This window comes from Physella acuta, unplaced genomic scaffold, assembly GCF_028476545.2.
Source record: "Physella acuta isolate Inbredline_101_S28 unplaced genomic scaffold, ASM2847654v3 ptg001898l, whole genome shotgun sequence".
Classification (NCBI taxonomy): domain Eukaryota; kingdom Metazoa; phylum Mollusca; class Gastropoda; family Physidae; genus Physella; species Physella acuta.
In genome coordinates this window covers 1-15,324 of record NW_026733403.1, presented here as the reverse complement: position 1 = coordinate 15,324, position 15,324 = coordinate 1, and the positions used below count along the sequence as shown (strand labels likewise).

Below are 15,324 nucleotides of genomic sequence, written 5' to 3'. Positions count from 1 at the left end.
CCACATCTTGAAATAAACAACAAAATACTTACATTTGAAAATAATTTTTGAAAATATAAAAACGGCACATAAAATGTAGGTAATATACATTAAGTCGGCAGTTCTTGTGTTAAATGTATCAGATATGTAGCTCTATACCGCACAACTAAGAATAAAAGCAATTTTTGTTTTACAAACGGAAGGTGGGAGGGTCGAAAGTGGACGCGTGTGGGCGGGGGGGGGGGAGGGGGGTCGAAAATTCCTAATTTTTGTGGACGTCGTAAATGGGTGACCCCTAATATGTTAACAAACCTACACCTTCTTGACGACCCACCAGAATAGTCAGCGTTTACAGATTGATCTGCCAAACTGTCTTATAAAACAGTCGTGATTTGTTTAAATATTAACATTAAACTCTCAGGAAAACCATACTAACAGTTGTATTACTGCAGCCCACGTTTTTTTTTCTTCATATATCTGATGTGTTATTGTTACAAAACTTTATGTTCAAAGCCCATATTTCTTTATACGATTTACAAGACAGGTCTATTTTTAGATTAAGTCAATCTCAGCTTTAGTACATGACTGCACATCAATCAAGGGCCAACCACTCTTAGAAATCGTATCAAAAGACTGCTATTATTCACGTTTTTGGTCTAGACTCGATAGAGTTCTACTTGAGGAATTCATTCAATAGAACCGATTCATCGTCAACAATGCGATTTTAATTTAAGTTTTTAGAAAGGAAAGAAGAGAACCAACAAAAGGTGTAGGCTTAAAACATGCGTGTATGGGAGGGGCTGGTTGTAATGCACCATCAATAGCTGTATATCTTTACACGGTCTAGAGTTGCACAGTTTGGAAACCACTGTTTTTTAAAGAAACAAAATAGTGTTTGGGTAATGTTTAAAGATAACGCAGTTTTATAGTTATTGTGTGGTCCTGCAGTGTGTAGTTGGGAAAGAAATTTGTTTTGTTGACAAGTTGGGGGTGGGGTTTGGGGGGAGGGGGGTGATGGAGTGGGAAGTAGGTGTGGGCTTGAGGGGCTGGGGTTGAGTTTTGAGGCAAGGTCTTTGACAGAGGGGGCTGCTTTCACGGGGGGGGGGGGAGGGTGTAGGGTCGGGGTTAGGGGAAGGGGGGGGTAGTGTTTTTAAAGCAAATATTTTCAGTGTCAGCATTGGTACTGTCGAATTCACAAATTATGAATTACTGAAAAGTAGAAAATAAAACTACTAAATAGCGGCGTATGATACGCTCAGTAGCGTAGCGAGGGGGGGGGGGGGCGGGGGAGGGACATATGTCCCCGGGCGCCGACCTTAGGGGGCGCCAAAATGGGTTGGAAAAATAAATTGAAAGGTTGAGCGGGGTGGAAATCGAAATTCTGAGGGGGGGGGGGGTGCAAATCGAAATCTCGAGGGGGGGTGCAAATCGAAATCTCGAGGGGGGGTGCAAATCGAAAAGTTTGTCCCCGGGCGCCGGGAAGGGTCGCTACGCCTCTGGTTAAGATAGATGCTGGAGATTGGGGGTGGGGTCTAAAGGGTTCAGACAAAGGGTGGAGCTTAGGGTCCGCAGTTTGTATCAAAAAGGTTGGAGATTTAAGGGTACATCACGCGGAAGGTGACGGTGGGGAGTGGAGGGTAAAAGTAAAGTTCCCTTCCAAACCTGACGGTGTATGGGGCGAGTGAAGCTGAGTTCACCTGTTTCTGTGACCTCGACATATGAAGAGATAGTGTCGTCAGCACTATGCCCAACCGCCTTTACTCTCCCTAACGTGAGTTAGGTGCCCATCAGAGTTGGGTGGACTCAGGGACGGTTTACAGACTTGAACCCGGATTCGAACTCAATACTTACGGGTTTAGCAGTCTAGCTCTCTACCGCTAGACCACTCCGTGGAGAGTGGGGTCTAATATATTCATAACTGATTGTGATTAGTGATAGGTTTTGGCTGCGGTTTTCAAACGTTATCTTTCTGCATCACGTTTTTTAAAGCAGCCGCATCTCACTCACAATAAATAGGAGACCACGATGCTTAGTGTTGAAGCAAACAATACAGCATTTCAATAGTTCGGGGGTATACGGGGGGGGGTGTGCTTGCTTGAGTTCTTTGCTACATATAGTTATGCTTATGATCTTATGCTTATAATCTTACAAAAGTAAAATAATTTATTCCATGTTCATTTTCACAGTAGCATTACCATTGACTGATTATGAATTTAAAAAACAGACAAACAAACATATTCACAAAACCAGGAAAATTTAAACAGCAAATAAAATTTTGTTACTTTGCTATCTAATGAACACATTTATTAGAAAAAAAATTATCTAAACTAGTGAACAATAGACTTTCTCAATCAACAAATTGTCTAGAATGCTACTAGCAAGTATGACAAAAGCTATACAAAGGTGCAGAATAAGAATGACCAGAGAGACAGAGTATAAGTAAATCCTCTGAATTAATGTCATAAAGAGTGAGGTCAACTTAACATTAGTGTGATCTTAAGTGAGGTAAACTTGAGTGAGGTTTTAACAAGCCTTTTATAAGTGGGCTTTTTTCAGTGGTAAAAAGTCAAGAAACATGGAGATAAAATGAGCATAAAAATCATACACTGGTCCACTGTAATTCTCCATTAGATGTGCATTTATTTTTCAAATAACATATAACAGTGATAAAAATTTTAGTTATAAAATAAAAAGATTTCACTAAACATGCTATTTATAAACACCATATAAATAAAACAGCTTAAGCTCATTTAAAATGATAAAAAATCTAATTTTTTTGTTTCTTTTTAGAACAGTTTTGGTGAAGTTTTAAAAAATTATAATTTTTAAAATCGTAATTATGCTTGTGACTGTAACGAAGTAAAGCATTGGATTCTATGCTTTTAGTTTATCAATGCCAATACTGCTAATTATTAAATAAATGCTTTATAAATAAATGTTTTATGCTAACACAGGTGAGTCTTTTTGGTGCGTACCTTCTGGAACGCTTTTTCAGATTTTCCTTTCAATTACATTTTGATTTGGGTTGAAAGACTGAACTAAAATATAAATAAATAATAGTTTGGAAGCTAAATTGTGGAAGCTATTCATCTTTAAAGTCTTGCTTAAAGACAGCTGAGACATACTGCTTGAACCGCCTGTACATGTAGCCAGAGGCGTAGCGAGGGGGGGGGGGCGGGGGGGGTTCAAATCGAAAGTTCGAAAGTTTGTCCCCAGGAAGGGTCGCTACGCCTCTGGGGGGGGGGTGACACCATTAACTGCCGCACCGGGTGACACCCGACCTCGCTACGCCACTGCATGTAGCTTCTGTCACGAGGGAAGGTCCCTTCTAGAAACCCTATATGTCCTCCATGTGATGTCTTGACAATGGCGATGTTGTCATTCTGTTCTGCCTCTGCCATTGGTATGGAGTGTTCCGGTGAAAAAGGGGTCACCAGTTGCACTCAGACACAGGACAGGCTTGGCCAGTGCATGGACCTTGGTATTCAGAGATGCTTCGGGGTAGTAGTGATCTACTGAGTCATATCCAAACAGTTTGAAGGTGAAACGCTGGTCAAAGTCTTTAATTGATTCACTCCTTAACACATGAGCTGTGTCAATTTTTAAGTGATGCTCAAACAAGTGGAGATTCTTCTCGACTAAATAATACAGTGGACTTGGCCAGAGTCTTGTTGAAGAAATAATAGTTAATGGCCTTATCCAGTGAATGGCAAGAAGCAAACACATCCCAACCTACTGAGAGATGCTCATGGCGGCTACTAGATCTGCAGATTTCCCTTTTAATGCCATGTAGTTGAAAATAATCATGCCTCCTAGAGATACTCCTACCCAGGGGCGTAGCGAGGGGGGGGGGGGCGGGGCGGGGGTGCGGACAGCGCCGGGTGACACCATTTAGGGGGGTGACAACAAGGCAAAAAAATAGTAAAATATATAGATAAAAATTTGAGGTGAGGGGGGGGGGGTGCAAATCGAAAATTGAAAGTTTGTCCTTGGGAAGAGTCGCTACGCCTCTGAGGGGTTGACACCATTAGGTGCCGCACCGGGTGACACCCTACCTCGCTACGCCTCTGCTCCTACCCCCATCAGAGGAGCATTTGGGTACTTGTTTTTGACATGTTGTATAACAAACTCTGTATCTTCTATGTTGGCAGCACAATAGGTTATTACTAATTACTTTCAAAAACAATTTTCGAAAATACCAGTGTAATTTAAGCGTTTTTATAAATAACTAACCTTTATTTTGTTTTTAAGTTAGGCAATAGTTTTAGGTTTTAACTACAAAATAATGATAATTCTAACATGTAAAAATTACAAAGAATGAAAAAATGGCATATAAGGATTTAAATAATTAAGTTTTTAGAAATAATACCCAATGATCTGCTTTTTTAAATTTTGTAAGTGTTACATTTTTCTTTATTTTTAACGACTTTTGACGACATCGTTGTTGGTTGTCTTCCTTGGTAACTTAATTTAAAAAAATGGGAAATAACTTCGACTAAAACGACAAACAACTCAATTTCTAATTTTGGACATACGGTTAAGATTATATTAATTCTTTTAATTCGGTAAGATATTTTACATCCTTTCCTAGTTGAATTATCTATAGGCCTACTAAAAATAGCTGTAAATATTTTCAAATCACGTAATACACACATTACACATAATGCCATAATAACCATTTAGTTTAGTCCTATATTTTTGATTTTTTAAAAATATATTACGTTTCTGTAAACCTTTTCGCGCATGAGTCGGTAACTCCCTTAGCAACAGGTGGCGCGTCCCCGTGGAGTGGCTCACCCGAATATAGAAGATGCTGTTTTACGTAAAATAAATAAAAGTGACGAAAAGGTATGGGAATTTAAAAAAAAAAAGGCCTACAGTGCTGCAGAGAGACTTGGTGTCTGATCCTAACAAGGGATTGACTAGGTCACTAGACATCCGAGTTGATTGGGAACAAAGTTAAGAGGTTACGTCCACAGTTAGGGTAACGATACCAGAGATTTTTGTTTTGTTTTTGTAAACAACATTTGTTACGGCCCTATCCGTGTCATACAATTACATGGACTTAATACTTCAAACGATACGTTTTATAAAAATTATACTCGGTTTTTTAAAAATACTTTCTTAATGTTTATTTCGTCGTGTAGGCGTGACCAGGGTTGAAATGTGATATCATCAGTATGTGTTCATTTATAATAATTTACGGTGTTATTTATTTTTTAAATTAGTGTCCATATAATGCAAATATAAAATGTCGCCGCTTTTGCGATTTTCAACATTAATCAAGGTGGGTAGATATTTTTCAAAACTGTGAGATTCGCACACAATCGCACACAAAAAAATCGACTCACTAAGACTTTTGGTTTTTAATGTAATAATACTTATCCAAAAAAAACGAAACTAAAAATAACGAAGATAATATATCAGGGATTACTTCCTCCTTTAAGAGATGCGTTATCAAACTAGATTTACCCTCTATAAAAGAATCCCGGTTATCTTTCCATAGGGCACACCCTCTTGTGTTAACATTTAGTTAACACATGGCTTAATCAAACAGCAAAAAGTATGCCAAAATGCGTTAGTGTTAATGTTTTGCATTTAATACAACCCATTCCTTTCGTCTTTTACACATAGTAGATTTTACTTGAATTATGGAAACCTTTTAGAGATGTGGATCAAGATTAGCGGCCTTTTAGAGATGTGGATCAAGATTAGCGACGTTTTAGAGATGTGGATCAAGATTAGCGACCTTTTAGAGATGTGGTGATGTGGATCAAGATTAGCGACCTTTTAGAGATGTGGATCAAGATTAGCGGCCTTTTTAGAGATGTGGATCAAGATTAGCGACCTTTTAGAGATGTGGATCAAGATTAGCGACCTTTTAGAGATGTGGATCAAGATTAGCGGCCTTTTTAGAAATGTGGATCAAGATTAGCGACCTGTTAGAGATGTGGTGATGTGGATCAAGATTAGCGACCTTTTAGAGATGTAGAGCAAGATTAGTGACCTTTTAGAGATGTGGTTATGTGGATCAAGATTAGCGACCTTTTAGAGATGTAGAGCAAGATTAGTGACCTTTTGGAGATGTGGTGATGTGGATCAAGATTAGCGACCTTTTTAGAAATGTGGATCATGATTAGCGACCTTTTAGAGATGTGGTTATGTGGATCAAGATTAGCAACCTTTTTAGAAATGTGGATCAAGATTAGCGACCTTTTAGAGATGTGGTGATGTGGATCAAGATTAGCGACCTTTTAGAGATGTGGTGATGTGGATCAAGATTAGAGACGTGGATCAAGATTAGCGACATTTTAGAGATGTGGTGATGTGGATCAAGATTAGTGACCTGCAAGAGATGTGGATTAAGATTAATGACTGCTATACAAGTGGATTAAGATAAGCGACCTGTTAGAGTTAGAGGTATGGATTAAGATTAATGACCTGCTAGAGGTATGGATTAAGATTAACAACCTGCTAGAAATGTGGATTAAGATTATCAACCTGCTACAGATGTAGATGAAGATTAATGACCTGCTAGAGGTATGGATTAAGATTAACAACCTGCTAGAAATGTGGATTAAGATTATCAACCTGCTACAGATGTAGATTAAGATTAACGACCTGCTAGAGACGTGCATTGAGATAAACGAACTGCAATAGATGTTAAGATTAGCGACATGCTAGAGATAAGGATTAAGAATAACGACGTGCTAGAGATGTGAATAATCTTAGGGACCGGTAAACCATTTTGTATTGCAGTGATTTAACATTAAAACACGTATTGAAATTGAAGAGATTAATGGTGCACACCACATGTGCGTGCTGTGCTTGTACGCGAAGTTCCCCGCCACACTCCCATCGCCCCCTGCTTTAACTGAGCCGAGACGGTTTCACGACTTTGCTTTCAACGACAGAGAAACTTAAAGTACAGACACACATCAACGAGACGCTTGTGTGAATTCAAAACCTGCTGTTTACATAAAAATTGATCTTTTTTCTTCCAATGAGTGATGTTAACATCCGAGCAAACGTTTCAACACCACCTAAACACGACATGGCTTTTTTTTCACACAACTTACAAGTAGGTTAATTGGTTAATCGAGTCCGTGATGTAGATTCTGGCAATTAGTGGTTAAACAAACAGCGGTACGTTCTTTAATGAATCATTTAGCATGACTGAAGAGTCGGCAACCCATCGACATCAGTTTAGCTTTGTGATCTAGCGCCTCTTGACTTTCCGCTACAATACAAAACATACTTGTTGAAGAAGGGTCGGTTTCGCTTCTAATTTTATATGTAAACGAGCCGACCCGCGGTGTATCATACGCCGCTATTTAGTTGTTTTTTCTACTTTTCAGTAATTCATAATTTGTGAATTCGACAGTACCAATGCTGCCACTGAAAATATTTGCTTTAAAACACTAAACCCCCTTCCCCCCCCCCCCCCCCCGTATTCGTTAAAAAGATTACATATTATGTAACATTTCTTTGCGTATATAAATTCGTGATTTTAAAAAATTATTCTAAAATTGTATCGGCAAAGCTTTTAGAACTAATTACAATGAAGTGGTTTTTCAGAATATCGATCACAGAATTCATGTAAAGCCAGTCAATGTTTATTTTCAGAAACTTCGGGCTATAACTTAGGCTTCATGAATATTAATAGAAATGTAGCCTTAAACTGAAAAACAATTATTTTTATGTTCTCTGGATTTGCAACATTTATAACATTGATTCAAAATTTTGAATATTTGAATTATTTTCAGGATTAAGAGTAGTTTTTTTTTTTTTTTTTTTTTTTTAATTTTAACGGCTGCTTTGATGGCAAAATCTTTTTTTAAAATACGTTTTTTATCAATGTCAACAATAATGATCGAACCCAACTCGTTGAATTCTGCCATCTCAATTTAAACGGCAGCAAATCATTTAACACTAGAATCAGACAGTTTATCATTAGTAGGTATTATCTTATAGCATCTGTCTGAAGTAAGAAAACAGTGAATATCTGCAAGTAACAAATATAACACGTTACTTTTTAATCACAAAATATTCGTGTTGTTTGCCGATTCGTGTAAATGGTTAGATGATGATCTGTGACGTACGGCCGTCATAGTCTAAATAAAAAAAGTTTCGTCTACGCATTAATAACCGGTGACCCGACACACCGCCGAACTTGGAATAGATGTGCTTGAATGCGTTAGCTCCATGAATCAGTTCAGGTAAAATTTGATGTGCTGGGGTCGGGCTTTATAGAAAACTGTTTTGGATCTTGTACTTTATGAAGGCGGAGACGCCGTAATTTTTTGTCCCAGGTTCAGTTGGCAAACATGTTTTTATATGCTAGATGCATGTCATTGTTCTTGCACGTGATGCTTATAAATGCATGCAGTGTTATCTAAAAAATGTGTTTTAATGATTAAAGATAGAAGCCGAGCCCAAGGTTATAAACGAAGCACCGTGTCCTCTTGGTAAGATCTAAAGCACAATGTCCACTTGCTAAGACCTAACGCTCCAGGTCCCCATGGTAAGACCTAACCCTCCAGGTGACCAGGTCCCCATGGTAAGACCTAACCCTCCAGGTCCCCATGGTAAGACCTAACGCTCCAGGTCTCCCAGGTAAGACCTTACGCTCCAGGTCCCCATGGTAAGACCTAACGCTCCAGGTCTCCATGGTAAGACCTAACGCTCCAGGTCTCCATGGTAAGACCTAAAGCACCAGGTGCTGTTGGTAAGTCCTAAAGCACCGAATTTTTAGCTACATCAAGTCCCCACGGTACTAGCAAGGAAACGCTCTGGACAATAAGACACCGTGGTTTTATGCACTATCAGCAGATCTTAGCTAATCTTTACAATATTGATCACTCTCCGTTGGTCTCACGACCAAGTCAAAATAATATAGCATGTGTGCTTAAAATAACTGCATTATCTAGCTCTGACGTTAATAGACTCTATACACATGATCTTTCGTTAAAATAACTATGCTCATATAAATATCTCATTGAAAAAAGCACGTATCTTTTTTACAGCTGTTTACATAAAAACTAGCTATAATCTCTGGTGATTTAAATAATTATATGCTGTGTTTTTTTTAATAAGCCGAAATCATTGCCAACTGAAGTTTCGATACCTGTCAATAGAATATGACATAAAGGCGCATAAATGATTAACCTTCTATTTATTTTTTCTCTTTATAGTGCGTGTATTCTAGTTGGTTTAACACACACCGGTAACAAAAAATAACCCGGAAATGCACTCAGCCGTGAAGCGCGGCAATTTTTTTAGTTTCGTCAGCGAGAAACGTTCCATTAATATGCTAATGAGTTCGGTAGTGTGGTTTGTAGCGGCTATTTGTTTTCTTAGGTTTTGTGTGTAGCTATTCAGTTGCCCCTGTTACTCCAGAGGTTAAGATTCCAATCATTATCTCAGGCCGCCGTTATTGTGACTATCTCATACAAAGCCAGCGTAAGGCTGACTTAGCAATTTGGTGATGCAACCATTCTGAATTAGACGATTGTTTAAATCTGAGCAAAATCATTAGATAGACCCCGGGCAGATAAGGCTCGTTAGTACAGGAACCCATCTAAGACAGAAAAATCCAAAATCCAACAGCAGCTACCTAACTTGTAGTTTGTTCTTAATTGGATAAAGGCTATGGAAGCAAAATCCAAAAAGAAAATTAGGCTGAAATCGGAGTCAACGGCCTAGAAGTGACTAGCTTTTACACATGTAATACGCTACTGTGTTTGGAGGAAATTCCCCTTCGACATTGCAATTAAGAACGAAGAAGAAGAAAGCCGTACAAGTTAAGCCCTAGTATACGTGTTAGTCGTGTTAGTCTAAAGCAGAATCAAACTGACATTAGTTTTACAACTCACAAAACACTCGACATAAAATGAACATTTGGCTCGTAGACGTTTAACAACGGTAAATCATTCAATGGGATAAGTTATAGAACATTGATTTTTGTTATTCAGCTGAGAAATATTAGTCTGCACGCACACTCATGAAATATTAGCCTAAACACACAAACACACACTCATGAAATATTAGCCTAAACACACTCACACACACGCACACTAACACACACATACAAGTCCTGCCCCCACCCCCACACTGAATGAATTTCGTCACTAGCCAGTTATCATGTTCATAGTAAACGTTCGCGTTAAATAAACGCCCTGGTTTAAGAGAATATAGCAAGGAGATCTACCTCTTATGTAAATAAATGTTAAAATAGCGGCCTCATATCAGCTTCAGATTGTGTTCACATTTTAATGCGACAAATGGTGGTGAAGAACGTAGGTGGTGGGAAGGGATTCTTAGATGAGAATAAGGGAGGCATGTGTGTTATACTGTGTTAATAGAAATCAGAGGGAGGCGTCAGTAATGGGGGGGAGGGGGCGGGGGCGTCGGGAGTGGGAGTCGGAGGACGGTAAAAAATAACTGGAATTTGTAAGCCTTTACCAAACATTTGTGTGCATGCTTGATAAGCGAGTATTTGGCATTTTAATACACCAGACAATTTTGTTGACTGCAGAATAGTTGAAATCCTATAATAGCGTCCTAGAATACTGCAAGATTATATTCGACATAGGCATCGCTAGGTTGGGGCTACAGCAGAGAGACACCTATTTTTCTATGTACATTATTATCGTGGGTGGGAAGTTCCATTTGGATATATACTTACACCCCTGTAACTTGCGACACTAAACTATCACCAGTAGTGGAAGCCGACCTATAAAGTGAAACACAGTGGCATAACAAAATAACAAGCCAATAATTGTGTTTTTAATTAATTATCATGGGGGTATCGTCCAAACCAAATAATTAATTACTCTGAACTGGATTAAAATAGATGATAAATCAAACCATTGTTAGTCAACCCGTCTAGGAGAGAAAACAAGAGTGGTGCTTCTTAGCTATTAGGCAATGTGATTAGCAGCTTTGGTTTCCTTTCGACAACTTTTGCAACCGAAGCTGGTACCAAACGTATTGCTTAGCATTCATTTGGACTATACCGGGCAAGGTTGAGAGAGGTATCACTATATATGGTCCAGAGGCGTAGCGATGGGGGGGGGGGGGGGGGGGGGGGGGGGGGCAGGGGGGTACATGTGTCCCCGGGCGCCGACCTTAGGGGGCGCCAAAATGGGTTGTAAAAACATATTAAAGTATCATTTTAGCTGCATTTTTTCATTATAAATACTAAGGGGGGGTGCAAATTGAAAATTTGCTCCCGAGGGGGGCGCCAAATCGAATATTTGTTCCCCGGGCGCCGGGAAGGGTCGCTACGCCTCTGATATGGTCAACCCATGCAGTAGCGTAGCGAGGGGGGGGGGGGCGGGGGGGAGGGTCATATGTCCCCGGGCGTCGACCTTAGGGGCGCCAAAATGGGTTGGAAAAATAAATTGAAAGGTTTGAGGGGGTGCAAATCTAAAGTTTGAGGGGGGGGGGGGTGTGCAAATCGAAATCTCGAGGGGGGGGGGGGTGCAAATCGAAAGTTTGAGGGGGGGGGGTGCAAATCGAAATCTCGAGGGGGGTGCAAATCGAAAAGTTTGTCCCCGGGCGCCGGGAAGGGTCGCTACGCCTCTGAACCCATGTTCTCTTCAACCAATGTCCTGCTACGTACCCTCGGACTCCACTTCTTTGGGTGCATCCATTTTCTCCCGAGCCATATTTATACTAGTCTAATCTGGTACGAAAAAAGACTTCTAAAGATATAGATTATCTTGAGTAATACTTTTTAACCCTACAATGGTCTTAACCCTAGTCGTGTCCCTAAACAGCTATACTGGCAGAAAAAAATCTCCATACAATACTGTGTGCGCTGATGATATTATGTTTACAAGAACCAAGAAAATAAAGGGTTAAACTATTTATTAAGGTACTGGGTGACACAGGGAAAGACAGCTCAGCTTACTAGTGCGGAAAAGTATAGCAGGAGGCTACAACATAGATAGCTAGACGTGATTGAGTACACACAATCATAAGATAATTAGCATAACCGTGGCAGATTTCGCTGATTGCTTGTGTTTAAATACATGGCTAGGTTGATTAGGATGCATTTGGGTGGTGAAAAAAAGATGAATGATTGAGTGATAATCCGATTTAATACGTACCCAGGGCTATAATGAAAGAAAATACAATTTTTACCTGTGCAGTATATTACATAACTTGTGTTTGTTGTATTGTGTTGTGTGGTTCCTATATAATTTCTACGGTTATACAACATATTTACGAGCCATGACATTTGTTTGTTCACATTTGGACAAGTGAAATTTTTCCGGAAAGATATTTTTAGAGTTCTATATAGATAGTCACTCCAATAATGTAGCCAAATTGTTTCCCCTTTCTTGTTTAAACGAGTTATTTCCCATATTAGTCTAACGAGACATTTCCAACTTTGAGTTACGAGTCATTTCCGTCTTGGTCTAAAAAGTCATCTCCGTTTTGTCTAACGAGGCTTTTCCATCTTGGTTCAAGGAGTTTATTCCCATTTTTCGCCTAACGAGTTATTACCGTCTTGGTCTAACAACACTCCCACCTTGGTCGAACAAGTGGGGTCGGCGTGGTCGAGTCGGTAAAGCTCATGGTTGCTAAACCGAAAAGTCTCGAGTTCGAACCCTCGGGCAGATGAGGCTCGTTAGCTGGGGACAGCCACTCTTCTAGGAGAGACAACTCCAAAATTAAACAACTGCTGCCTTGTAGTTTGTTCTTGGTTGGACAAAGGCTATGGAAGCAAATCCAAAAAGAAAAGCAGGCTGAAATCGGAGTCAATGGCCTCAATGGCGCATAACCAGTTGACACGTAACGCTTAATTGTGTTGGATGCGTGGTCGAGTCGGCAAAAAGCTCAGGGTTGATAAATTCGAACAAAGTCTCGAGTTCAAACCCACTGGCAGATAAATCTCGATCCCCTTCAACACTAATAATTAAGAACGAAGAAGAAGAGAGGTCGAACAAGTCATTCCCATATTTGTCCAAATAATCAAACACACTTTCTCCAAACGACAGTCATTCAACCACAATGTTTGTCATACCACCCCTAGCCAGGAAGAAACTACATTTTTAAAAATATAAACAAAACCTGCACCATTTGATCAACCTCTCCTATGTTTATCATGCCCTGTCAACCCTACCCCAGCACGGCCACCTTACAGAGGAACCTCTATCAAGCAAGATAAGAACAATTTGATTTACGACGGTAAATTAAGCAGTAAAGACACACCGTCCCCCCCGTTCAAACACCATACCGTATAGGTAAAAAAAAAAAAAATGGGGGACAAAACATTGCTGCGCACCGTGTCTTCCCCGCACCGAATCGTTTTAGCGACATATTTAAACAGTGACGCAGAACAAAACTCAGGTATTCGTTCACCTGCGAAAGCACTGGGACGGAAAGATTGTCTACGATACTACTACACGTACAAGAAATTATACAATTGATTAAAAGAATTATTGTAAAAAATGTACGCATTGCGAAATATCAAGTTCGGGGAAAAGAATATCGAGTTTAAGAGAATCTCGTGTAGGCTTTATTTGTTCCCTTTATAATGTTTTTTTTTTAAATTTATGTCACGAGGATAGCATTACATTAAAGGAGATTCATTCACTTTAGACAACTTTTTAAATCATTTTTGTTAGATTAGTGTTCATGTGGCTTTTTATAGCCTTACTCTCTAGCTGGGATTGTATTTTTATACTGTAGGCGACACTTACATTTTGTGTCATTGTATTTTCATAGTGTAAGCATCAGGAAGGCATACATGAAATACATGTTGCTTGCCACTGCAATTTTTACATAGAATCAGAGGCGTAGGGGGGGGGGGGGGTGGCGGACCTCACCGGGTGACACGATTTAGGGGGGTGACACCAAGGCAAAAAATAGTAAAATATATAGAGAAAAATTTGAGGGGGGGGGGGTGCAAATCGAAAGTCCGAGGGGGGGGGGAGGTGCAAATCGAAAGTCCGAGGGGGGTGGGGGGTGTAAATCGAAACTTTGACGGGGAGGGGGGGTGCAAATCGAAAATTGAAAGTTTGTCCCCGGAAAGAGTCGCTACGCCTCTGGGGGGGGGGGGGGGTTGACACCATTAAGTGCCGCACCGGGTGACACGTGACCTGTGTCAGTCCCACGTAAATTTTAGCAGTTGCTGTAGTGTAACATCGAATATGTCCTAGATGTCGCTGTATATTTTTACATGTAAGTGTCACTACCCCCAAACGGCGCCACTGTCGCAGCAGTCTTATAGTTCTGCTGTCAGTTAAGTCTTTTATTCACTGTTTACGTGGGTTGACTATAGCTGACATTTTACGGTCAATGAAACGCTTATTTCATATTGTCTAAAACAACGGTTCTTAACCTGGATTCGATCGAACCCCAGGGGTTCGGTGAGACAATCTCAGGTGACGATGTAGGCCTATACCCGACTCTTATGATTCATGATCGGTGTTTTTTTTTTCAGTCCGAAAGATAGGACTATTAAGAAGGGTTCTGTAAATGCGCATATGAAACTGGTGGGGTTTGGTACCTCCAAAATGGTTAAGAACCACTGGTCTAATCGTTCAAGTATATTCAAGTTTGTGCAGTTTAAAAAGTTTACTTCTTCAACAAACATTCTAGGTGTTAGCGTATTTTTAAATTAGTACAATAAGATAGACAGTAAAAAGATGTTATTGTTAGGAAATGGTTCACATACGTAGGTATGCTGGGGAAACGTTCACATTTGCTGATGTGAGGAAAAACTCAGATTCCTTGGTGTGTGTGGAGGGGTTTGGTGTTCACATTTGTTGGTATGTGTCTGTGTGTGGGGGGATGGGGAGGGGGGGGGGGGGGTAACATTATTTTGTCGATGAGGAAAAACTATATAGTATATGAACATGGATTCGAAAATAGTTTTGCTCAAATATAACCAGTGTTTTAAAATAATTTGTAATAAACTAAAAAAAATCAACTTTTTTTGTCAAATTATGTAAGTGTTTCTAAAGCTAAAGCGCTAATTATCATATAGTGTCGTCAACAATATAAGAATAAGTAATACATATATTAGAAGGTATATACTAATAAAAAGCAAAGCCTTACCAATATTGACCAATCGAACGTTGTCTTCTGCTATGGCTCTAAGCGCCAGGGTCACGTTCTCCAGGCTCTGGTGCTGGTTGAGCGGGTTCTTGATGACCCTTCCTATCTTCTTGTTCTGGAGAGCTTCAACGAGGGCGCACAATTTTACTCCGTTATCGAAATCGGTCTCGAAGTCTGTGACCACCATCCCGGAAGCCTGGAGCTGTAGGTTGACCCAGTTCATGAAGGTGTTTTTCTGGATCTCGATCCAGTGCTCACCTGCTTTCTGGG

The 15,324-nt window shown here is 39.9% G+C and overlaps 1 protein-coding gene across 1 annotated transcript in view; it reads right to left on the bottom strand.

The window, feature by feature from the left end:
* Positions 1-15,319, bottom strand: part of LOC131931136 (filamin-B) — a gene marked incomplete at its 5' end in the record, with an annotated part of 77,223 nt that extends 61,904 nt beyond the window's left edge. Inside the window, one exon of the mRNA XM_059287833.1 lies at positions 15,055-15,319. Within this exon, the coding sequence (XP_059143816.1) occupies positions 15,055-15,319 (265 nt within the window). The remainder of the gene's footprint in view (positions 1-15,054) is intronic.
* Positions 15,320-15,324: the final 5 nt, after the last annotated feature.